The 25,168-nt window shown below is 37.6% G+C and overlaps 1 protein-coding gene across 1 annotated transcript; it reads left to right on the top strand.

The window, feature by feature from the left end:
* The first annotated feature begins 17,636 nt into the window (after positions 1–17,636).
* On the top strand, positions 17,637–19,027 carry LOC131316407 (F-box/kelch-repeat protein At1g57790-like). The gene has a single exon (XM_058345759.1). It carries the CDS (start codon positions 17,637–17,639, stop codon positions 18,750–18,752), a length of 1,116 nt encoding a protein of 371 aa, XP_058201742.1. The 3' UTR covers positions 18,753–19,027.
* Positions 19,028–25,168: the final 6,141 nt, after the last annotated feature.

The raw sequence follows: 25,168 nt of genomic DNA, 5'->3' as shown, positions 1-25,168 counted from the left end.
GAAATTATGAAAAAATCAACTTTCTCATAACTTTTGTAGTGTTTAGTTGCCAGGAAAGTAGTGGGAAAAATATTCTTAAGTTTTCCTGCAAGATTTACTTTCTTGCAAAAGTGATCCGGCCAAAAGCATAAGATTTTGCGGGAAAGTTTCTGCATTGTGGGGCCAAAATAATTTGAGGGCAAGAAAAAAAACGAATGACGCCAATTCCAAAAAATATACGAATTAGATTCTTAGAAAGACACTTTGAAATTTACGTGAGCAATAACAATTTCGACTACTGTGATGCTTTCTAAGATAATTGTTGTAGAAAAAAATTACTAATTGATTTTTTTTTGGAAGTATTTATTTATCTTGTCATTAGTCTTCAGTTTTGTTTTGTACTTACTAATCATCAGTTTATCAATGAGTTTTTGTGTCGGCAACTAATCAAGCATAGTTATTTAACATTTGTTTATTTAGTTATCATCTACTTATTTTTTAAGCTTCATGTTAAGGCTTTGCATTAGATAAAATACATTTTTCGGTATGTGTTAGTTCTCAAAGTTACTTTTAGCCATGGGAAATAAAGAAGTTTATCATAAGTGTCTTTTTTTGACAAATGAACCACTAAACTTTAGTTTTCCTGCAAAAAAAATTTGTCAAATGAACACTCACGGGAAAATAGATTTCTTTTTCCTTTACTTCACTTTACTTGACTTTTCCTGAGAATAACTTTCCTGTATAACATTCCTGGCAACTGAACGAAGCCTAGAAAAAAAAACTCGAGAATGTTAAAGAAACTTTTAGTAACTCGAGAAGGTTAAAGAAACCTTTTACCAATTCAGAATGGGAAATGATTTCTATACTTCCATTTTTTATTATGACATTCATTTTATTGTCTTTTAGTAAGAAAAATTCACACAAAAACTTTACCAAAAACCAAGAAATCGAGTGCCATAATTAAAAAAAAAGGAGTGTAGAAATCATTTTCCTTCAAAATCTAAGGTAAATAAGGTGATGAGATTTAACTGCATGTATGTTAAAGCTATTTTTAGGATGCCTAAAAAAGTTAAATGTTTTCTAAATCCTTGCATATGCTATGATGGACTTTCACTTTCTGCTCAAATTTGTTTTCTTGATTTTTTCCCATCGGATAAACCAAAACAATTTCAATAAAAATCAATGCAACGATCCGTTTTCTTTTGTTAAAGACGGAAATCAAAGTTTGTATATTTGTTTTTCGAGTTCGGCCGATTTTCTTTAAAAGTTTTGACTTTGTATCTGGATAATATATAATCTATATAACAGAGACAACCTCAAAGTGATTGCTTTTTGATAATTTAATTCAAAAAATAAAACGTTTTAAAATAAAGAACTTGCTTTTTCGTAGGTTCTAAAATAAAGAATCTAGTGGGGTGAAATTGGTTTCGTGGCGGTCATTTTCATTTATTTTTTTGCTATGATGGACTGTACCTATCCGTTTGGTCTAGAAATGATGCACACCAAATCTGGCCGAAATACTCGGGGATCGTAATGGGTTTGGGTGTTTTCGGATTCTCTTGAATTGCGCTTCAAAATATTTCGGGTCCATAAAAGAAATGGGCACAACCGAATAGAAAAAACAAGTATAGTTCACATTCCATGACAAATATGGCTACTAAAAATGAACGTACCATATTGGTGCTAGAGATCAAAACTACTAAAAATTATAAAACCACCATCGGTTTAATTGGCTTCGGTATCAGGACTCTTGCATCTCACAAGGAGTTTAGCAATTCGAGTCTTTTCACTTGTCTATGGGTGTTCTTCCGTTGGGATTATTTTTCCTCCTATTGAGGGGTTGTAGTTGGATTGAGTTGAGTTACTGGGCTTAATCATCTCGTAAAATATCATATAATTGATGTAATATACCGTAATTTGTACTTTGTACTTCATATATGATGTAATATCGCTTGAAAATAAAGAAGTATCAGCTTTTCTTCAAGCATAATCTTTGAATCCACCCTCCTACGGGATTTTCCCAAGGCACTAGTTTTTTTTTTTTTTCCACGGAAGAAGTAAATTCATTAATCAAGTCATACGGCATCTACAGATAATTGTGAATAGAGAATAGGACATACGGCAAGTACAGATTTCCACCAAAATACAGAGAAACAGAGACACAATACAAAAAAAGATTCAGAGACGAAAGTAATGTCTAGCGCCTATGCAAGAGCCAAACGCTCACTTCTTCACACCGTCAACATGGCCGGCTAACGTGGAGCTAGTACCCAGACACCACCGTCTCGGAATGGCAGAGCTCCGAATCAAAGATAACATTAAACCTGTGGAAATCAGTCACCCGATCTGGAAAAACCAGATCAGAACAAAAACCACCCGGGAAGACCCACCGGGACAAAAACCGGACCAACATCCGGACAGAAACCGGCCTCAACATACGGACATAACCAGACAAGAGTCCGGACAAAACAAAAACGAAACACAAAATCAAAACCCTAACCTGCCGAAACACTCAAAACAACCACCGCATCACCGCTGCTACAACCACCACACCAACCACAGGAATCACGACAGCCCCTACTGCCGCCATGCCCAATCCCAACACACCATATCCACTCACAGCATCGCCACCAACAACCCAGCAAAATCGCACCATTGATGCGCACCCAATATTGTAGATATTTGGTGCGACTAGTCCCGTTTTATGTTGCTTTAACTTGCATTTATCTAGCTTTTATAACGATATTGCTCGTAAGGTAGTTTGTTAAGTGTTTCAGGCAAAACGCCCTTAAAAGGCGTATTTTGAGTGCAAAGTCAACCCCCAAGTTAATTCAAGAATCATCGCCCGGTGGAACTGGTGCCAAAGTGACCAAATAACGAAGGCGAGGAGCATCGGGCAAGCCAACGGTCGTCGGGTGTCAAGTTTTGGAGGCTGGCCTGAAGACCAGAGATAAGCTCCCCGTATCGATACGGATTTTGGACCGTATCGATACGCGTTTGTTACCTTTCCAAGCAGAGCTTCCCGTATCGATACGGCCATAATCTGTATCGATACGGGATTGTTACGGGAGATTGGCCTTTTCAGCTTAACGATGTGGTATCGATACTTTGCTTATTCTGTATCGATACGGAGAGCTTCCGGCCAGATATTTGTTGCTTTTTGGGCTTTCCATTTATGGAATACTTGCCTTTTATAGTATGTTTTTAGATATTTGAGGAGAGAGAAACCCATTGTGTATAAATAGGGGTCTCCTCTCTCCCCTTTGTGATCTAGTTAATTTTTAGCTTTAGGTTTTTCCTCCATTAATGTTCTTTCAAGCTTTTCTAGTGTAATTCCTTAAGAACTCAAGTAAGTAATTCTCGTTTGTTAATTTCTCGTTTATTAAAGTTGTTCCTACGGACTAGATCTTTTATAATATCAAGTTTGTTTTCGTTTTCATCGGTTAAAAGTCATGTCTCGTTTTTATGCTTTCTTTCATGCTTTAGCTATGTGTGAGTAGTTGATAGGCCAAGTCTCGGGGTAATCTTTCCCGAGGACTTAGGTGGTTATTTGGTTCTCAAACCTTCGGGCTTAAAATCTTGGTTTTCGGAATTTCATTAACCTAGCCTTTTTGGTCTAAGCGAGGTGTGTTAACTCCTTGGTATGAAGTTTAGTCAAGCGGTCTTGGCAAGCGACATATTGAGGGCTCGTGGCCCCTACGTGTTAGATACATTAGCAAAAATAGGTTGATTTAATTCCGGTTAATCACATCTTTTGATAAATGTAGTCTTTTACAGTTAAATCCTCCGGGCGTGAGCACGCGGTCGTGACTCTCGCCTGAGTTATATTGAGAACCGGTAACATCCTTTGTCAAGGGTTAGACGATCCCTAGACTTGCCTCCTTTTAGTTTATTAAGCGTTATCCTAGTCTTTTGCCTTGGCAATTTTCATCGTTTCAAAGCAAAACCAAGTTGGCCGTCTTAAACGCCACAATCCACCATATAAAACCTACAATCCGATTAAGCTACATTCGAATTCTCTGTGGGTACGATCCCGGACTTCCGGATATTATGCTACCGACGACCTAGCCCTACGCTTGGGGTATTCAACCTTATATTTGAAGGCGAGGTTTGAAGGCGAAGCATTTTTGGCGCCGTTGCCGGGGAATCTTAATATAGCTTATTTGGAGGTTCGACAAACCACTGTAAGTATTCCGTTTATTTTTTTTCTTTGTGTAATTTGAACTCGACTTAGCGGATACCTCTAACCGAGCCACCAATTCGACTTGAGGTGTAACGAAGCTAGATTGAGCATCAATTGTCTTTTCTTTTATTGTCTATATAACGTGGTGGTGGCATAACCCCACGGAACTGTTTTGAGAAAAGAGGTGGCGGCATAACCCCTCTAGCCTGTTTATTTTATGTCTTATCTATCTAATAGAATGGCGGTAGCAAAGTGGGAAACACCGCACAAGACTTTGCGGGATTATCTTTGTCCCAATCAAATTTTCACGCCCCCTTGCATAGCCACTCATGACGCTAATGTTTTTAAAAGTCGTATGACCATTACCAATTGGTTTGCTCTCAAGAAACAAATTCAAACTTTTGCTGAAAGAAAGAATGAGTCATTTTATGCATGTTGGGGAAGATACAAGGACTTGCTCATTGCGGTCCCGAATCATGGCTTTGAAAATTTTCAAATTGCTAACTATTTTTATGATGGACTTTCTCACAAGAGTCATGCTTTCATAGATGTGTTGTGCGATGGTAAATTGTTTGATAAAGAACCCGTTGAAGCATTAGATTTCTTTGATCTATTGGCTCAAACTTTGCAATCTAGGGTTTTTGTTAAACATTTTCAAGAGTCCAATTCAAATGCCATGGAAGAGGATAGTGAGCCGCATATCTTTGCTGAAGATGTTAGTTTAGATTCTGACAACTCCTCAGAGTCTGATTGGGGTGGTGAGCCAAATGTTGAGCCTGATATCCAGTGTTCTCCCCCTGTGGATCCCTCTCTGTGTGACGATCCGGGGGAGAAATTTCTCATTGTTGAGAAAACAAATGTGGAGGTAGACTTTTTGTATGCTCTACTGAATGAGCAGGATGGAAAGAATGTGTCTAGACCTGAGCGTTTGTCTCCTTCCTTTGAAGAGATACCTTCCATTGAAATTTTGAACCATCCAATACTCTCGGCTCTAGATGATGCCACCATTCGTACCGAGTCTCCACCAGTGCAAGAGCTTTTAAAAGTCGAATTGATTGATTTTGTTGGTGTTGATGAATTTGATTTAGTTTATCATCCTTGCATTGTGGATTTTGTCAACTCGTTGAAAATCAATCTAGTTTGGAATGCGCACTTGGTTGAACTTAAATGTCTTAAACGACTTCGGCAGTTGCGGTACTCAAAGTATTTATTTTTGTGGCATGGTCGGATTCAATGTTTGAAGCAAAGTGTGGAGTGCAGTGCTATGTTCATTTTATTATCTCTAGTTGGCATGATAAACGTTCGGAGCCCGCGTTTGGCTGAACGTACATAAACTCTTTCTTTCCCTCTCTTTTCTTTTTTCTTTTTTTGCTCTTGATGGTCTGGTATAGCCGCCCGTTTCTTGCCTCTCTGGTGAGCAATGGGGAGAAAAGTAGTACTCGTGTAATCACGTGACGATTTGGTGGATTTAATTTTACTTGTCAGTTGTTGGGCCGGATAACACGAGCCGGGCGGTACTAATGTCATTTGCTTCTTCGTAGGTAGTTGGTTCTTAAGTCTTTTACAGGGTAAGCATGCTACCACACCAGCCTTGGTGGTTTAGGTCTAAAAACTAGGGTGAGTGAGGCATTCAAGAGCCCTAAGCATGGGTGCGATTACGCGTCGCGGTTGTAAGACCAAGAAAGCCCTGGCGATGACCTTGTGTGACTAGCTGTGGTTCTGATGGAGGAGCCGAAAGAGTGAGCCTTGGAAGCCGTTCCAATGACGAAGGGAAGTAATGACAAGAAAGCCTCCAACTTGGTCGAGGTATACGGGGGTTGACATTCCCCCGGAGGTACAATCTTTTGTTCTCTTCTCTCAATACTGTTGTTCTTCATGCTATGAGGACATAGCATCGTTTAAGTTGGGGGGAGGGATATATATATATGCTATATATATGTTGTTGAGACTTATCTCTTTTTGTTTTCGTTAAAATTTTAATTTTTTTGCTCTTGCTTGCAATTCTCCCTTGTTAATAGTGATTTCGCTTGCTAGATACTTTAATTATGCTCAATTGTGTCAATATGGCAAGAGTCACGTATCCCGTCGAATTTGATTATGTGTTTGAATCCATGTCGCGTGCATATACATGAATTTTGATGAACAAGTTGAGCCTAAAAGTCAAGTCAAGTGTTGTGCATCGCTAGAGTAGAGATTCGTTTCTTAAGCATCCCATGCTTTTTGCTTTCATTTTCCGCATTTGCGTAAATAATATATTTTGTTCATGCTTGAGTAGTGTTTATATCTCTTGTGCATCTTGTTTGGAGTTGCTAGCGTACTTAGGAAATGATTCAAGGCATTTTTGCTTGATTAAACCACATAAGAGTCACTTTGTCCTTATTTTGAACCATAGTCCGAGTCTCTTCCGTTGTGCAAACCTAGGTAACCGGATGTTCGGAGGGTTGTGTGTCTATAGTTTTCAATGTTTTAAGAAGGTTTGGGGGTGGTGTGAATGTGATAGAAGTGGTTGGGATGCAAAAAGGCGAAAATTGGTACATGATTTCTTATCTCTCCTCTCCCACTACAAATGTTAAAGCTCCAAATTTTCATCTCTCTCTCCAAGCCCTCAACTTTGACCCCTCAATCTCTCTCCTTACAAATCTCACCTCAAATGATCCTATTCCTCAAAGAAAAATCAAAGAAATGCTATGAAAAAGCAAAATCATATCCGAAAGAGGGTTGAATACTATGATGAGAGGATTGATGTGACCTCCGGGCTAACTTACATTCCGGATGAAAAGAGTCCGATGAGGAGGAGGAGCTCGAGGCTTACTGCCGTAAGAAGCCGGATGAGGATGACGAGTATGTGTGGTAGAGTCGGTGGTAGTAATTTTAGTAGGACTTATCTAGTAGTTTTTCTTTCTTGTTCGTATCTTTGTTTGGTGTTTGGCCATTATGTGGCCATACCTTGGGTAATTTAGGGTCGGTAGTGGCCAAGGGTAGATGAACCATGCAAGTATATGGCCACTATATTTTTGTAGTCCTTTTCCCTTTGTATCCAAGGTCGTTATAAGCTTATAAAGTCCTCCGTTGATCTTTTGTACGCTAATTAACTCCGTTTGATGCATGATTGATATCTATTACTTTTTGAGTATGATTTGTTCCTTGACGTGCATAGTTGTGAATAATTAGCTTTCCTTTCGTTCTTAGCGCTCCTTCGATAGCATGCGTAGCTTTTTGTCTCTGGCTATTGCATTTACTCGCTAGCGCTTGTCATGGGATGTATCTTATATCTCACTGAGTAAAAAGTTGAATAAGAGCGTATCCTTATGAGTTTTGGAGTCGAAACTCGTTGTGGTGCACGCATGCTTGACTACTCTAATATGGCAAAGTTTGTTCATCCTAGTTCATGGCATGTTTGTGTGTGGATTGCATGTACTCAGATTTGAAGGGCTGTTTTGGACTCTTGCCTAGTTGTAGTAGTTGAGCATAATTTTTGTATCTTGAATCTCGGGAAGATTGCATAGCTTAGTTAAGTATGTTTTGCTTTAGTTTGCTAGGGACTAGCAAAGTTCAAGTTGGGGGGTGTGATGCGCACCCAATATTGTAGATATTTGGTGCGACTAGTCCCGTTTTATGTTGCTTTAACTTGCATTTATCTAGCTTTTATAACGATATTGCTCGTAAGGTAGTTTGTTAAGTGTTTCAGGCAAAACGCCCTTAAAAGGCGTATTTTGAGTGCAAAGTCAACCCCCAAGTTAATTCAAGAATCATCGCCCGGTGGAACTGGTGCCAAAGTGACCAAATAACGAAGGCGAGGAGCATCGGGCAAGCCAACGGTCGTCGGGTGTCAAGTTTTGGAGGCTGGCCTGAAGACCAGAGATAAGCTCCCCGTATCGATACGGATTTTGGACCGTATCGATACGCGTTTGTTACCTTTCCAAGCAGAGCTTCCCGTATCGATACGGCCATAATCTGTATCGATACGGGATTGTTACGGGAGATTGGCCTTTTCAGCTTAACGATGTGGTATCGATACTTTGCTTATTCTGTATCGATACGGAGAGCTTCCGGCCAGATATTTGTTGCTTTTTGGGCTTTCCATTTATGGAATACTTGCCTTTTATAGTATGTTTTTAGATATTTGAGGAGAGAGAAACCCATTGTGTATAAATAGGGGTCTCCTCTCTCCCCTTTGTGATCTAGTTAATTTTTAGCTTTAGGTTTTTCCTCCATTAATGTTCTTTCAAGCTTTTCTAGTGTAATTCCTTAAGAACTCAAGTAAGTAATTCTCGTTTGTTAATTTCTCGTTTATTAAAGTTGTTCCTACGGACTAGATCTTTTATAATATCAAGTTTGTTTTCGTTTTCATCGGTTAAAAGTCATGTCTCGTTTTTATGCTTTCTTTCATGCTTTAGCTATGTGTGAGTAGTTGATAGGCCAAGTCTCGGGGTAATCTTTCCCGAGGACTTAGGTGGTTATTTGGTTCTCAAACCTTCGGGCTTAAAATCTTGGTTTTCGGAATTTCATTAACCTAGCCTTTTTGGTCTAAGCGAGGTGTGTTAACTCCTTGGTATGAAGTTTAGTCAAGCGGTCTTGGCAAGCGACATATTGAGGGCTCGTGGCCCCTACGTGTTAGATACATTAGCAAAAATAGGTTGATTTAATTCCGGTTAATCACATCTTTTGATAAATGTAGTCTTTTACAGTTAAATCCTCCGGGCGTGAGCACGCGGTCGTGACTCTCGCCTGAGTTATATTGAGAACCGGTAACATCCTTTGTCAAGGGTTAGACGATCCCTAGACTTGCCTCCTTTTAGTTTATTAAGCGTTATCCTAGTCTTTTGCCTTGGCAATTTTCATCGTTTCAAAGCAAAACCAAGTTGGCCGTCTTAAACGCCACAATCCACCATATAAAACCTACAATCCGATTAAGCTACATTCGAATTCTCTGTGGGTACGATCCCGGACTTCCGGATATTATGCTACCGACGACCTAGCCCTACGCTTGGGGTATTCAACCTTATATTTGAAGGCGAGGTTTGAAGGCGAAGCAACCATCCACCACCCGAAACGACTAAAGCGCCGCTAAGCAAGAGACCGGCTATCTCCAACAAGGTAGAAAGGCGGTCCACAACGGGATCCAGAAAGCCGGCGGAACAGGATACATCCAGCAGAGTATCTGGCGGGATCTTACTGGAGGGGGGAGGGGGTGGAAACGAGGAAGGTGGAGGGAAGGGGAAGAAGGAGGGGGGAACAACAGCCCACAGAGGAGAGGAGCGGCGGCAAGGGAAGGGGAGAAGAAAAAGGAAGACAAAAAGAGGCGCCCGGGGGAGGAGGCGGCGCCTCCCCCCCAAGCAAGCAAACAACGGCGGCTAGGGTTTCTCTAGTAAAAGTTTAGAGAGAGAAAGACGTATGCAAGAAAATCTAAGAAATTGTGATCCTTTTGTCTTCCCAAAAACACGTATGCATGAGAAAGACGAGTGTTAACTTGTTACACTTGATGTATGCCAAACAAGATAAAGTAGCAATTGTGGAGCATATCCGAAATAAGAGATACTACATAACGTTTTTCTTATATAAAGTAGTACATAAGTTAAACTAGTGGACAAAGCTATGGTACGCAGGGTATACCGTATGTCTAAATTATGACAATTTGTAATTTTCATTATGACGATTTTTGGTTTTCTAATGCATATTTTTTATGCTAGTTACGACTTTTACTTTAAAATTTACTTGTTGAACAAATCATTAGCAGGTTACCCATAGTTAAAAAAATTATTATTATGTAACCATAATTATTCGTACCAGAAACCATAATATTTGTACCCCAATCAAATATATGTGTTCAATATCATAAATTAAATAATGCTACGTACTCACAAATGTTATGACAACATCATAAATTGGCATTATCTTACCACAATGAGTCATACCAAAAATTCTTTGACACATATGATATTTCGTAACAAAATCAAAATATGTCGTACTAGAATCAATAATTGTTATACCCAAACAAAATACATGTGTAAAATACCACAAATTCAGTAAAATAACCAAATTTGTTATAACGACACATAAAATTGTCATTTTCTTACCACAACGTGTCGTATCAAAAGAAAACATATTTAAATACTACAAATTATATAACAAACAATAATTGTTATGACAATATCATAATTTGGCATTTTTATGCCCACAATTGTCATAGCAAAGGAATTGATTAAAATATTCCGTAACAAAAATACCACAAATTCAGTAATATAACCAAATTTGTTATGACAACACCATAAATTGACGTTTTCATACCCATAACATGTCATATAAAAAAATTCAATCGGAATACTCAGTTAACAATAGTTGTAATTAGCAAAACACTAAACCAAAAATTCAGTAATATAATCAAATTTGTTATAACAACACCATAAATTGACGTTTTCATACCCACAACGTATCGTATAAAAAAATTCAATCGAAATGTTTAATTAACGATAGTTATAATTAGCAAAATACCATACCACAAATTTAGTAATATAACCAAATTTGTTATGACAATACCATAGATTGACGTTTTCATACTCACAATGTATCGTATGACAAAAATTCAATCGGAATGTTTAGTTAACGATGGTTATAATCAACAAAATACCAAACCATAAATTCAGTATTATAAGCAAATTTGTTATGACAACACCATAAATTAACGTTTTCATACACACAACGTGTCGTATAAAAAAAATTTCAATCAGAATATTCAGTTAACGATAGTTATAATCGACAAAGTACCATATCATAATTAAATGTCGTTAGCGAGTATATTTTTAGAATGATCGATCATAACTATTAGATTATTAAGTCATACGATATTCAACATTGTCACCAAAATTAGATATCGACAACTGCGTAATCGAAAAAATTTAATGTATCCAGATACAAGAATGAAGTTGATCGCTTATCATTAGACCCTTAATCAGACAAAAAAAAACCTTTTATTATTGAATTCGGGTGCCGATGAAAGGGCTTTCTAAACTCTATCGAGCCAAAAAATTACGTGAATTATTTAATCAACAAATATAATGAAATCAATGGTTTTGATCGTCATTATTGTGTTGCGGTTGCAAGTCAACCGTACATTCAGTTACAACAGAAAAATTGGTTTTATATCAAGTATATTGAATGCACAATTCTAAATGTTCTTTTGGTACAACACATTGTAGTAAGAAAATGCCAATTTTTTGTGTTGTCATAACAATTATAGTTATATTATATAATTTGCAATATTTTACAAATGAGGGAGAGAGAGATAGTCAAGGAAGAGAGAATAACCTATTACCTGCTAAGCTATTTTTTCATTTTATTAATTGATTTAATAAATCGGTGGTCCGGATTATTCACTTTTAAATCCAAAGGTTTAAAATCATGGTGCGGATGGTACACCCCTAATAAGGGGTGTGTACCTATAGGGGTGTGTACCATAGGACTACCCAAAAACAAACTCAGAATCCTATCTTGGGATACTCAAGTTTTTTTAAATGATCGTGTATCATTTTTTCCATATAGCTAGGGTATCGTATGAAAAAAATATGTATGAGTAGCAGAATAGCTGTATGTATAAGTTAAAATCAGTTGAATATAAACTACAAAACTTGTTGCACATATTAAATAAAATCTAACAAAATATACTAGAAAAAGAAGTTAGCCACACCAGAAATTATTTGTTCGTCAAAAAACCTCAAAATTAGTTTCACACACACCTGATATCCTTTTTGCTTCGCTCTGCATTTTTTATACCAGGCTTTTTTTTTTGGGGTAAAATCATACCAATCTAATTGGAGAATGGGAGGTACAGTGTTGTTCTCCTAATTAAGGGCTTCTTGGCATTTGGTCCTTATTCAATTTTTTTTTTCCGCATTAGTTAATTTATTGATTCGTCTCGATGTGAGGAATCGAAAAATTCAATTTTTTTTACTATCACTCAAATGATTTGGGGGGACTTTATTTTTGTTATTTTTAAAATTATTTATTTTGGTACAAGTAAAAAATTATGGATTTTCCGATTTCTCGCGTCAAAAATCAATAATCCGTAAAAGTTTGGTGCAGAACTAACAAACACGAAAAAAAAATTAAATAAGGACAAATTGCCTAAATGCCTCTAAAGCCCATAAGAGAACAAGACCCAAATTAATGTGTACTGTTTTTGGAGGGTTAGATTTATTGCAGCTGTATTAGCGTCAGAGTGGGAGTAAAATAATGATTTTGGTGAGTGAATTGAGTTGGTGTATGTGGCAAGAAGGTAGCTATGGATCTCGATGGGGTTGATCTTGTCCACAAAATGGACAATACTAGACAAACAAAAACTGGTTCCCAAACCCAAATTAATCATTAGCGTGAATATCATTGTTAACAGAGTGCAAGTTCTCTCGTGATTATCTTCCGAGCAGTTTACAAACACGAAATTTGCACACGGTTCAATTGGGCCGGCACTGTCTCATTGGGAATTGGAAAATAGCAATCTAACCAATTGCCAATCAAGAACACTGACTTATAAAGTTAACTTTTTAAGGTTCTATTTGATAAAATTAAAAACTAAAAACTAAAAGTTAGAAGTTGAAAAAATAAGTACCGAAAGCTATATGTTGAATTTTTAAGCTAAAAAGTTGTTTGATAAATCAACTGAGACTAACTCAGTTGGCCAAGACTCTTGCATCTTACTTGGAGGTTAAGAGTTCAAGTCTTCCTACATGCGTATGGTATTCTTTCCTTTGTATTTGTTGGGGTTATTTCTCCTCTTAATGGAGCTTATAATTGAGTTGAGCTTGTAATGATTGTTATCTCTTTGATGGTTTTATTTATCATGTTGGTTCAATTATTAAACTTGGTTATCTCGTGGACTCTCACATAATGAATATAGAATCTTGTGGTTTATACTTTGTACTTCATACATGATGTAATGATCTTTCCTAATTGACAAAAAAAAAAATATTAAGCACTAGATTAAAAAATAATAAATTAATTTTAGTTCTATTAGTTATATATATTGATTCTCTTTTAATTTTACTAATCGTCTCCTTGAACTTTCTCAATGGGGCTTTATTATCCTTCAAGACTTCGAGGAAGATAATAATGATTTCAAGGAATGTGCCTTCCTTAATATGGAATTTTAAATCCGAGGTTTGGCAGTTTTAGTTTGTTCTCTTGGTCTTTGGTTTTATTCATTCAGCTTTTCTTCAAGCATAATCTTTGAATCCACCCTCCTACGGGATTTTCCCGATGCACTAGTTCAACGAGTTAAAACATTTACAATTCCTTCATTTGTTACAAGAAAATCTAAGAAATTGTGATCCTTTTGTCTTCCAAAAAAACACGTATGCATGAGAAAGACGAGTGTTAACTTGTTACACTTGATGTATGCCAAACAAGATAAAGTAGCAATTGTGGAGCATATCCGAAATAAGAGATACTACATAACGTTTTTCTTATATAAAGTAGTACATAAGTTAAACTAGTGGACAAAGCTATGGTACGCAGGGTATACCGTATGTCTAAATTACGATAATTTGTGATTTTCATTATAACGATTTTTGGTTTTCTAATGCATATTTTTTATGCTAGTTACGACTTTTACTTTAAAATTTACATGTTGAACAGATCATTAGCAAGTTACCCATAGTTAAAAAAAATTGTTATTATGTAACCATAATTATTCGTACCAGAAACCATAATACTTGTACCCCAATCAAATTTGCCGCCTAACCGGTGCTGGAGGTTGTGTCGGTGTTTGTCTCCCAAGGTTGACTCAGTTCCTACTCAGCCGCCGGAGCACCGCCGTAGACTGCTCGTCGAACCAACTTGTGTCTGTACTCTCCCTCTAGAAAGGAAGAACAATATTGCTGATGAAGAGCTCTTGATTTTTTTGGTGTATTGAAACAAAAGAGCTGAATTCCTTTATATAATCGATGAGGAGCTTTCTCATTGAATACGAGAATTCAATAGGGGGAGCTGCCCATTCAATAGGGTCAATTCAATATTCATATTGAATATAGGGAATTGAATACGGGGAATTCAATTTCTGGAGAAAAACTGCTACAGCCATTAATCCAGCAATTGATTTCATAATCAAATTGTGGGTTTTATTCTGGGCATTCAACCCAACGTTAATCAGTCGCGCACAGCTGATTCTGGTCCATCCAAACACGAATGGTACAAAACCAATAAAGCACAATCAATTCCAAACCAATCTAGATTAGACCATAGACCACAGACCTCGAACCACAGGTTGCGGGCCCACGAATCCTGAGCTCCGGCCCCGGCCCAAGTCTAATTTAGGTGTTTGGTGAGTGCGCGCACGCACGTCGTTTGGCTTTTTCAATTCCCATAATGAGACAATTTCTCATTCATCTTTAATGGAATTTATTCACTATTGTAGGGCCCACCTCACGCGGTGTGGGTCCTACCAAATTCTCAATGGTAAAATTTCATTTTCCAACAAGGATAACATTGAAAGTCATCTAAATTATAAGGACACAATTCATATGTACAACTTTATAGAGACAGTTTTTGAAACTTGAGTGTTTTTGTAAGGATTAAAAAAACTATTACTCCTACTTATTAGGTAACTTTCCGTATTGGCCCCGTATACACGGACCTATACAGAAACAAATTTTCTCCTTTTACCAATGGAAGTCAAAATCTAGTGGGATTGGGATTCCGAAAAACAAAAAGGAAAAAAAGAAAAGAAGAAGAAGAGGAGAAGTGTATATATTTGGCTTCAGTCGACTCTCTCTCCCTTGATCCCTTCAACCCACCGTCGTTCTTCCACGCAGCGAAGATCACCCCTTTCTAATAGGTACGTTTAGTAGCCCAACCTGTCACCAAAACTGTCTCTGTTTTATGTGTATGTTTCTTTGTTGCGTTCCCTGCTCTCTCTGAATTCGTGTGTAGTACTCGCTGTTGTTTGAATCCCATAAAACGTGACATGTGTTGTACATTTGATAGTTGAGAGATAAAGTAGATAGATATCTCTAAGCATGTTAAATTAATCATACCAATATGGACGCGATGGGGCATCACGTATGCTACCATTCGGTTGGTTAGAGGATTAATTGAGATAAAATCGATACGTATTCTATGTTTAAGTTAATATTCTTACAAGATTCATGATGCAAAACGTTCTTTCTTCTTCTTCTACTTCTTTTTTGTTTTTTTTTTTTTTTTTGTATTAGAACCTGTTCTGATAGTGAAAACAAATTTTGGTATATTTTGTTAGATTTTATTCAGTATGTGCAACAAGTTTTGCAGTTTATATTCAACTGATTTTAACTTATACATACAGCTGTTTTGCTACTCATACATATTAGCTATATGGAAAAAACGATACACGGTCATTTAAACAAACTTGAGTATACCAAGATAGGATTCTGAGTTTGCTTTTTCCATAACGTTCGATCATTCTCAACAGAATCCCCCTCGATTATACACTATAATTCAGAATAATCCTTCTCATGTACGAATTGAATGTATCATTTTTTATATCGCCCAAAAGTATGTGGGACAAAAGCTTTTAAGAACAAAATACTGAAACTTGAAATTAATTTGTTGTAGAATTAGCTGACTTTGGTTGGTGATAAACTAGTCATACTATAAGTAATGCTTTTGGATTGAGGAGAAGTAATGTTCTCTTACCTTGTTTAACTCTTTTGATGCGACTTTTCCTCAGCAGTTATAGAGATATCTAATTTCTGAATGTGTAAGTTTTCTTCGGGAACTAATTTCTGATTTCCAGTGGCCTACATTTTGTCCAGTGGATCAAGAATAGAAATTGGGGTATGTTTCCGGTTACTATTGCCGGAAACAACTGGGATGTGTGTTCGCTAGGCATATTTTGATCTAACAAAGAGAAACGGTCTACTTATGAGTCATAATTTACCAGCCTCAAAGAAGCCCGCAATACTGGATTGACACAAGATTTCAATAGAAAAAAGGAACTAGTTTAACTTATGTACTACTTGATATTAGAAAAAAGTTATGTAGTACATCTCTTATTTTGGATATGCTCCACAATTGCTACTTTATCTTGTTTGGCATACATCAAGTTTAACAAGTTAACATTCGTCTCTCTCATGCATACGTGATTTCTGGAAGACAAAAAGGATCACAATTTCTTAGATTTTCTTGTAACAAATGAAGGATAAAAAAATCTCAGAAAGTAATATTGCAAAAATGAACATCAACCATTTACAATACTAGTGAGGTATATATAGAGGTTGTGAAACTAGTATTAAGTAAGACCATGTATGTAATTAATTAGGACCCGGCCAATTGTATGGGACTCATATACCATTGCCGATCGGTTTTTTGGAGTAAGCAAACCACATACGCCAATCAGCAGAAAATACATTTTTGAGGATTTAGGACTTGAATACTTGCGATATGCAAATGTTGGAATTCAGAAGTCAAGGCTTAATTGCAACAGCTCTATAGTTTCGAGTCTTTCGACATTGTTTTCAACTCCTTGAAAGTAGAATGAGTTAAGATGAGTTCTTTGGACGACAAAGAAAAAAAAGCTGTTTTTCACTACATAGCATAAGGGTAGTTAAGGAACTTGACAAGGCATGACGAGGGAAAATGTATCGTTCCAGAAGTATATATAGTTTCCTAGTACTTTTGATACGCACATGTTTTCACTTTCAATACGATGGATTCCAGTCCCTTTCTTGCAATGTCTGAGCCTGACATTGTTTCTTCCCTTCCTTACCTTGACAGTGCCTTCAAAATGTGTTTCTCCAGGCCCTTTGAAGGCAAATAAATGTGTAGTTGCGTAGATGTTTGGTGGTAAAAAATTTTATATGTTGGATTAACAAAGGCAAATATCATAGATTTTTATAACATTATAAAGAGGGGTGGGATTGCAGCTATGGAGTATAAGTTGTATTTGATTTGCTTCGGTTGTTAGGCGAGTGGTGACATTTACTCACCCTATTAACTTGGTGGTAGTATCTATTAGATTCTATTTCTTTCCAATGCCCGAAGTATCCCATTTTCTCGGAAAATGGAGTCCTCGTGTTCGATAGAATGTTCAGTCTCTTTATATTTGATAACTATTGTTTCATAAGTTCAAACGGTTAAAATATCATCCAACGTTGGCCCATCAAGAGGGTTGCATGATGGGGCAAAAATTCTCATCGGTTTCTAGCAATGACTGAGCCTCACATTGTTTCTTCCCTTTTTTTACCTTGACATTGCCTTCAGGTATTTTTTGGTACTTTTTCTTTTCTAGGCCTTTTGAAAGAGAACAGTTTTGTTTATTTATTGGTATTTGATTGTTTTTGTTCTCAAATTCAAACTGGTCAAAATACCATCTAACATGGCCCTATCAAAAGAGTTATATATATGAATTAAGGGCGAAAATTGGTATTTGACACTTACCATTCTGTCATGGTCCTTTTTATATTTTTTTCAGACACTTTGCTTTGGTGATAGCTCTCTTGCCCTCAGTATGGCAGATGATATCGACAGAGAAATTGAAAACTCAAAGGAGTCGGAAAAAGAACGAAATAGAGACTGGGCTAGCCTTCCAACTGATCTTCTTTGTTTGATGCTTCCTCATCTCTTTCTTGGTGATATCAAGCGGTTTCATAACGTCTGTAGATCATGGCAATTGACTACAACTCCATCGGTACAATCTCCGGTGCTTATGTCTATTGGGAATGATAACACGAGATGCAAATTCTTCCACCCACTCTACAAGAGCCCTTACAGCATATACATTCCTGAATTATTCTATGCAGTACCAAGATTTTGTAAAGATGGTTGGCTGCTTATGTCTAGAGGCGAGCACTCAATGTTCTTCTTTAATCCATTCACAAAGGCATTGATTAACTTGCCTGATTTACGTGAAAAGTACAATTTTCAAGGGATAACATTCACATCTTCTCCGACATTGTCCGACTGCATGATTTTTGGCATTAATGTCTACTTTGATGAGTGGTTTTCGATATCAACCATTTGCCGCGGAGAAGAAAGTTGGCAGCAATTGTGTGGTGAAAATAACTCGCCCTTTTTCATCTCTGACTGTAATCCAGTCTTTCACCATGGAGAGTTCTATTGTTTGGGTCAACATGGGAATCTGGGAGTCTTCAATCCTGATGAAAACTATTGGAGAGTCCTTGACAAGCCTCATAGGCAGCCTGAGCCACCCGATCCCCTCCTTACACACGAGCGTAACTTTTTGGTGGAATGCAATGGGGAGCTACTATCAGTGTCTATGAGTTTCATGGGGAGGTCGATATCTGTTTCCAAGTTGGATAGTGTTGAGATGACGTGGCATAAAGTCGACAACTTGGGCGACCAAATGTTATTTGCGAGCAACACATCATCTCTTTCAGCAAAGAGAGTGGTACAAGGAATGGAGAACAAGATTTATCTTCCCAAAATCCATGGAAAATGCGGGGTGTTCTACTCTCTAGCTAGTCAATTGTTTCAAACATTTGGAAATGATTTCTCTCGTAAGGATTGGTACGGGACAGGGGAGCTCTTGAGTTGCTGTTGGATTGAGCCAAAAGCTGATACTTCTTATTCCAAAGAAGAACTCAACTGGTTTGAAGACGCTTAGGTAAATCTTGGGGTGGAGTAATTGAACACAAGAACTTCTCCTCATGGTGTTTAGATATTTTCAAGCTGGACTTGTCCATTTTAGAGTGGGTGAAGGTGGAGAGCCTAGGGGACCGCACGTTCTTCATCAATGAAGATGCCATCTGCATCTCGTGCTCCTCCACAAAATCAGGTACTTTGGGAAACTCAATTTACTTCATGCGGCATGACGATGAAAGTATGTACGTATTCGACGTTGAGGAGAAGTGCAGCTATTCCCACCATCCCTGTCCCTATCTTGGTCGTAATGTTGCACAAAAACAGTGGGTTATGATTGGACAAAACCTTGTTAATTATTCTTGATAGAAGCCCCCGATTGATAAATGTCGGGGTTTTTTTTTTTAATCTTCTTGACACTAAATACATATTTGTTTTTGCGACTGCCATGTCCATTATCATGATGCCTTGTTTGAAGCAAAAAATCATTTCGAAGTGGAATTTGGAGGCGAGATGATGCCTTGTTTGAAGCAAAAAGCCATTTTGAAGTAGAATTCGGAGGCGAGATCTATGTAAGGAAGGATTTGGTTTTGGGCATCAATGCACTACATATATTTTGCCCATTAGATCAGCTCATCTCCACCATTTTCAGCTTATCGCATTTTGGAAATTTCTCTGGGGCATTGTGCTAGTCTTGATCATGTATGGTTTTGTAGAGCTATAAGTAATTGATTTGGGTTCTCCTAACAACGTTAATAATGATTCCCGTTTTGGAATCCGCTCAAATAATTAGAACAAAGTAATCAAGACCATTCCAAATAAATCAATATTAAAATTGAGTACTCCTAGGTGTGTCATTATTAGGAAAATGGAGCGCATTGCTTTAACTTCAATCCTGGTACTTCATGGAAGAAGCTGAAAGCATGACAATGGATGTGTTCCTTTTGTTGTCGACTGCAAGAACTATTTGGTTTGCAAAATTGAAAGGCATTTGGTAGGATGCTGTGCTGTTTGTTTCCCAGAGTTCTCGTCTTGTGGGGCTATGGTGGTTCCCCTGTTTGTTTCATTTGCCCTTGTTACTCCCTTGATGGTTTGGTGCAGAGAACCATCAAACAACACGACAACAATAGTACTCGCGTAATCCCCAATGGATGGGGTATGGACTTGGATGGCTCCTTATACCTCCGAAAATCTAGTAACTCAAGGGGCTTTATGCCCTGGAATGAACCATCAAACTTACCCGAAAAAGATAAATTCTGCATTTGGAATTCTAACAATAACAACTGTCTTACTTAATTTCTTGCTCTTCTTTGTAATGCTGTTGGGGAAAGGGGAGTTTAGAAGATAGAACAATGGAGTGAGTCTAGGTTGGCACTTGCCTTTTAAAAGGGAAATTGTTCTCAAAGTTACTGTCATGACTTCAGTGAAGAGGGGATTAAGGATTGAAAATACAACAAACGAAGATTAGCTAGTAATTCAAACAAAAGAATACCATTTTGACTAATGGAGTTGTCCACCCATCAGTTGTATTTGTGATACTTCACAAATGAGTGACACAGTGGTCTTATCATTACATTCTTATTTATTTGAACACCACATGTATTAGTTAAAGCTGCCCTCAAAAGGAGAGAGCTAACTTCATATTGTATCATGTAAGTAGTGACTTTAAGAATTTAAGTACTAGGAAAAAGTGTCAACAGCATGAGCTGCCAAAACAGTTAGATTTCTTAAGTTCCCTGCTGTCTGCCACTGGTACATCTTTCCTCAACCAAACAAGTGGGCAAGCCTTCAGACAATCCTCAACTTGTCTCCTCCGAGAAACTATATAAATCTAAAAGCTAGTCTTTGAAAGATAATAAAAGGAGGGGTGGGTTCTCCGGGCACTTCTTGGGTACTCAAACATGATGTCTGCTTCTTCTTGTATGCAGAAATGGTTGGTTTTGAGCCTTTTTCTCTCTTTATTTGTTCTCTCTGAAGCGTCACGGTTCCCTAGGGGATACTGGGAACAGATGCTGCCCAAGAGGCTTCCTTCTCCCTTTTCATCTCCCTCCAGAGGGACAAATTCGGTAGGTACTACATCTTCTAGAGAAGTAGAAACTGCGCGAAATCATCTTTCATCAAATGGGAAGGTCTAGTTCTCTTCCAGGGGAATAGTGATTTTTCACATCTCTCTCTTTTCATTCTAATGAAGAAAGTGTTATCTTGAACTGCTCCTCTTGAACGGAGTCTGGTGATATTTTGCAATAGTTTGCTGCTGCAAACTCTGAGAATTGTTCTGCAACAAGTATCTCTTGTATAGTTGACTGAATAGATAAAGATATTCATCTTTGACCAAGATGAGGTTATTGACTTAGAACCTGGGAAGAGATGTATAGATGGCCAGTTTTGGTACCGTAGATTGTAGCTAGAACCGGTTAACGCCTATGAACTCCTAGCGATTGCGTTGTAATTATCTCCTGTACTATGTATTTTGTTCCTGAATAAATTCAACCTAAATCAACTATGCAGTAACAACCGTCTTCAGGTATCACATTTACAGCACTACTACTTTTTTGGCCTTTTCTTTTACTTCATACTTCTGCATGGGTATAGTCGATCTGTTCTGCTGCTTTCTCCTCCATTATTCCTCTTGTTTGGGTGCGCGATCGGTTATAACACTACTTTGCCTTTACTCTTTTGAAGTTACTGCTCTCTTCTATTTGGGATTATATAACATGTATATTCATCAAATATATGAATCAGCCCCCCAAATTTGGAAATAGTTAAGAGATGAAAATGTTGTATATTTATTGGACAAGAATATTTCAAAACACTTTTTGGTGCGAAAATTCTTAATTGGGCTTTGGGTAAATATATGTGTTCTTTAAATTAGGCCCATGTGTAATTGGATCTTGTTTTTCTCAAACCCACTTGAATATGTTTTAGCCCAAAACAAATTCTTACTGTTACTAGCTATTGGGCATTTGCCCGTTGCTTTTCCCGTTGGGCATTTTTTGCCCGTTAATGCCATCAGTTTCTAGCTGTTAACAACTAACACTTGGAAGACTTGGTCAAACAAAAAACTCTATATATACACATGTGTCTTCCTCCTTAGTAACTTTTTTCTTACTACTCCCGGCCACATTCACTCTCCGGAAAAAACAGATTGCCCAAATATAATCTTTCATTCTTTTGCTTTCAAGCTCTTGTGTTGTTTGTTCTAAAAAGAGGAACCATCAAAGAGGGGTTGTTCAATCCTCTTCCGACTAGTGCGAGTCCACGAGCCTTACGTACCGAGTCATTGGCTCTGAGGGGTTGCGAATCAACCTTAAAAGATAACGCCATCGGCGTGCTCTATAGCTCGGTGAGATTGTTCTTTGATTTATTTTATTGGATATTTTAATTTGATAGAAATTGTGCATTATACTACTAATTTTTCCAACAGAAAAGGGGTATACATTTGCTCCAAGTTTTGTGTGTATCTGTAGAACCATGCACCCTTGCACTCGTAGATTTCTTCCTTCTAATGCGCTCCAATTCACAAGTTGACATGTATAAGGCAACGGCTACTTTTAGCAGCTTCAAACATTCCAATCTTGCTGCTTTTCCATATGCCAATTCCACGTGGAATTGAAGTTAAGCTCAAACATGTCAATTTTGACAGCAAGCTGTTCCCATGCCAAAATTCAAAATTTGACCGTTTTGAGTTTTTTTTTTGGTTGTTTGAAAGTATAATTTGACATTAAGGGTTGGAGAAAGAGAGTTTGATGTCAAATTGAAGATGTCAAAATGCTACATCAACCTTCAAAAAAAATTTGACGTCTTCAATTTGAAGTCATGGGTTGGAGATGCTCATTTCCAATCCAATTTTTCATTTTAAAGAATTAAAAATAGCATTTACTCAAAAAGTGTGTATAAAGAACGAAACTCCAATTATACACACTTTTATTCTTTCCAAAATTCAACTTTACCTCCAAAATTTAAGTTTTTACCTTTTGAAATATTATCCAAAGATGTTCAATATTGATCTCATTTTGAAGATATTGTTATCACATTTGTAGTGGTAGTGTTTTTTTTTTTTTGAAACGGCAAAAAGATTTTATTTGAAACTCGACAAAGAGTACATCGAGGAAGTAAAAAGGGACAAGACACCCGCATCATGATGTTGATATATGAAGACGAGTGAATGGCCTAAATTAAAACAACGAAAGAACATCCAACAAAAAGTTGAATGCAACATAGAAAGTCAGAAACTGCTCAACCATAACAAGCAATAACAAGCACCATACCCAGAGGCCTAACAGAAGCATCCAAAAGCGGAAACCAAATCACCTTAAACCACAAGATCCCGAAAGACTGCAGCCCAAACATCCAAATTTCACACTCCACCCAAAAAACAACCACAGCAAAATATACCAAACATTCCAGAACGCTAAGATCAGCAACAGCCAACACGAGCAGCCCAAAAACTACTATCCAAATACCAGGAGCAACAACACAAAGACAGCAAAAATTGCAACAACCCACCAAACAGCAAAACAGAACTGAAACTCGGACCAAAAACCCACAACTAGCAGTTATAATTGCAAAATCACAAGTTATATGCATTTTAAAGTCCAGAATGAAATTGAAGAAGGTTCTTCATTAATTTCTCATTTGGTTCTCCATATATAGAGAATCAAACATGATTCTTCATTTTGAAGAACAGAATTGAAGTATGCTCGGAGAAGTATATGACACTTCATATTTAAATATTTGAAGATTTGAAGCATGGTTGGAAAGTGCACTTCTTCATTTTTGTCCTTATTCATGCGAAGTTGCCAAATTACCCTTTCTTCTTAATTCCCTTTGCTTCTAGTTTCTCCTTTTTAATTCAAAAAAAATAGTACCACATTCGTCCCATTTTGTTTGCTTCCTACACAAAATTACTCCATTTTGACTCAAAAAAATAAGGTAATTTGGAGAATAATTTCTTGAACTTTTTGCACTATCCAAAAGTACTTATTAAGGAACACCGCTTAGTGTGGTTGATTCCTTACTCTCTTTCTTAAGAGAGAAGTCTTGTGTTTGAGTCCTCATAGAGGAGGTGCTCGATTGCCGTTGTAACTACTAACTAACCCTTTAATATCCTATACTATTTGTATCCACCATAGCCTTTTTAAAGACAACATAGAAAATCCATTCAATCTATTGTGACATCGTTAACCTAAGGCAGGTTTTTATTAACTTTAATTTCGAAAAACTTCTTTCTTGAGAAGCAACTGTAACCGAAATAGTCTACCAGTATTTTATACGGCACCCTTGCATTCGGAAAACAACTATCCAACTATCCATATTCTTCAAGTAACTGAGCACATCAACACTCATTTTGCATGCGGACAAATGAAATTTTAATTTTTTTAAGGCCTAATCACTATATGGACCTCTAAAATTGGGGACCCTCAAAATTAGACAAAAATTGAGAGCCTAAAGCGGTGATTTTACGAGTTTTAACCCAAAGCCGGTTCTACCAACAACAATAAAGCTCAATCAGCCTTAAACCTCATCTATTAGCAGGTGGGGTCAGCGCCCAAAACATCGTCATTGGACCAAACAGACATGGAACGGTCCGCAGCCCCAGGCCGACCCCAATCGTCGGGCAAAGAACCAAAACAGCCGCCTTCAACAAATGACGACCTCGCCGGAGCAACCCATGTCAGATCTCGGCCTCCATCCCAAACAAGAAAACACAGCACCTCAAGTGGTTGTCTTCGATCTCCTCCAACAAACCTTGCTGTGCCCCGAAACGGGCGGACTTTGATCTCAGATCAAGTTGAGTTTCAATCAAAGCACCCAAACAAACCAAGACAGAACCAAGCCGCAGGCGTTGAACAAAGATTGTCGACATCCTGCAAGCCACTGCAAATGCACCACCTCCATCAACGCAGCTGCAAGGATATGTCAACGGGAGAAGATGGAGGAGGAGGCGGAGGAGAGGGAGAAAGAGAATTCCACTTCAAAACGGTCTTTTGCTCCAATTAACAAGGCATCATGATAAATGATAAAATGATAATGGCAATGGCAGGAGCAAAAGCAAATATGCATTTATTGTCAAGAAGATAAAAAAAGCCTACATTCATTAATTAGAGAATTCTATCAAGAACAATAAACAAGGTGCACTCCCAATCATAATCAACTTAAACGATTCTAAATCTAACTTTGACAGAATGGCAACAATCAATTCCGACTATGCTCTACTAAAGATCCTAAGTCTATGTCCTTACGGGCATCACCCACTGTTTTTGTGCAACGTTACGACCAAGATAGGGACAGGGATGGTGGGTATAGATGCACTTCTCCTCAACGTCAAATACGTACATACTTTCATCGTCGTCCTGCGTGAAGTATATCGAGTTTCCCAAAGTAGCTGATTTTGTTGCAGAGCACGAGATGCAGTTGGCATCTTCGTTGATGAAGAACGTG

This window comes from Rhododendron vialii, chromosome 1a, assembly GCF_030253575.1.
Source record: "Rhododendron vialii isolate Sample 1 chromosome 1a, ASM3025357v1".
In the NCBI taxonomy this organism is placed as follows: Eukaryota; Viridiplantae; Streptophyta; class Magnoliopsida; order Ericales; family Ericaceae; genus Rhododendron; species Rhododendron vialii.
The sequence above is the reverse complement of the archived record's forward strand: the minus strand, read 5'-3'. Positions and strand labels throughout refer to the sequence as shown.

Coding starts and splice junctions, on each gene's coding strand:
- LOC131316407 (XM_058345759.1), top strand. CDS start 17,637: ATGGCAGATGATATCGACAGAGAAATTGAAAACTCAAAGGAGTCGGAA.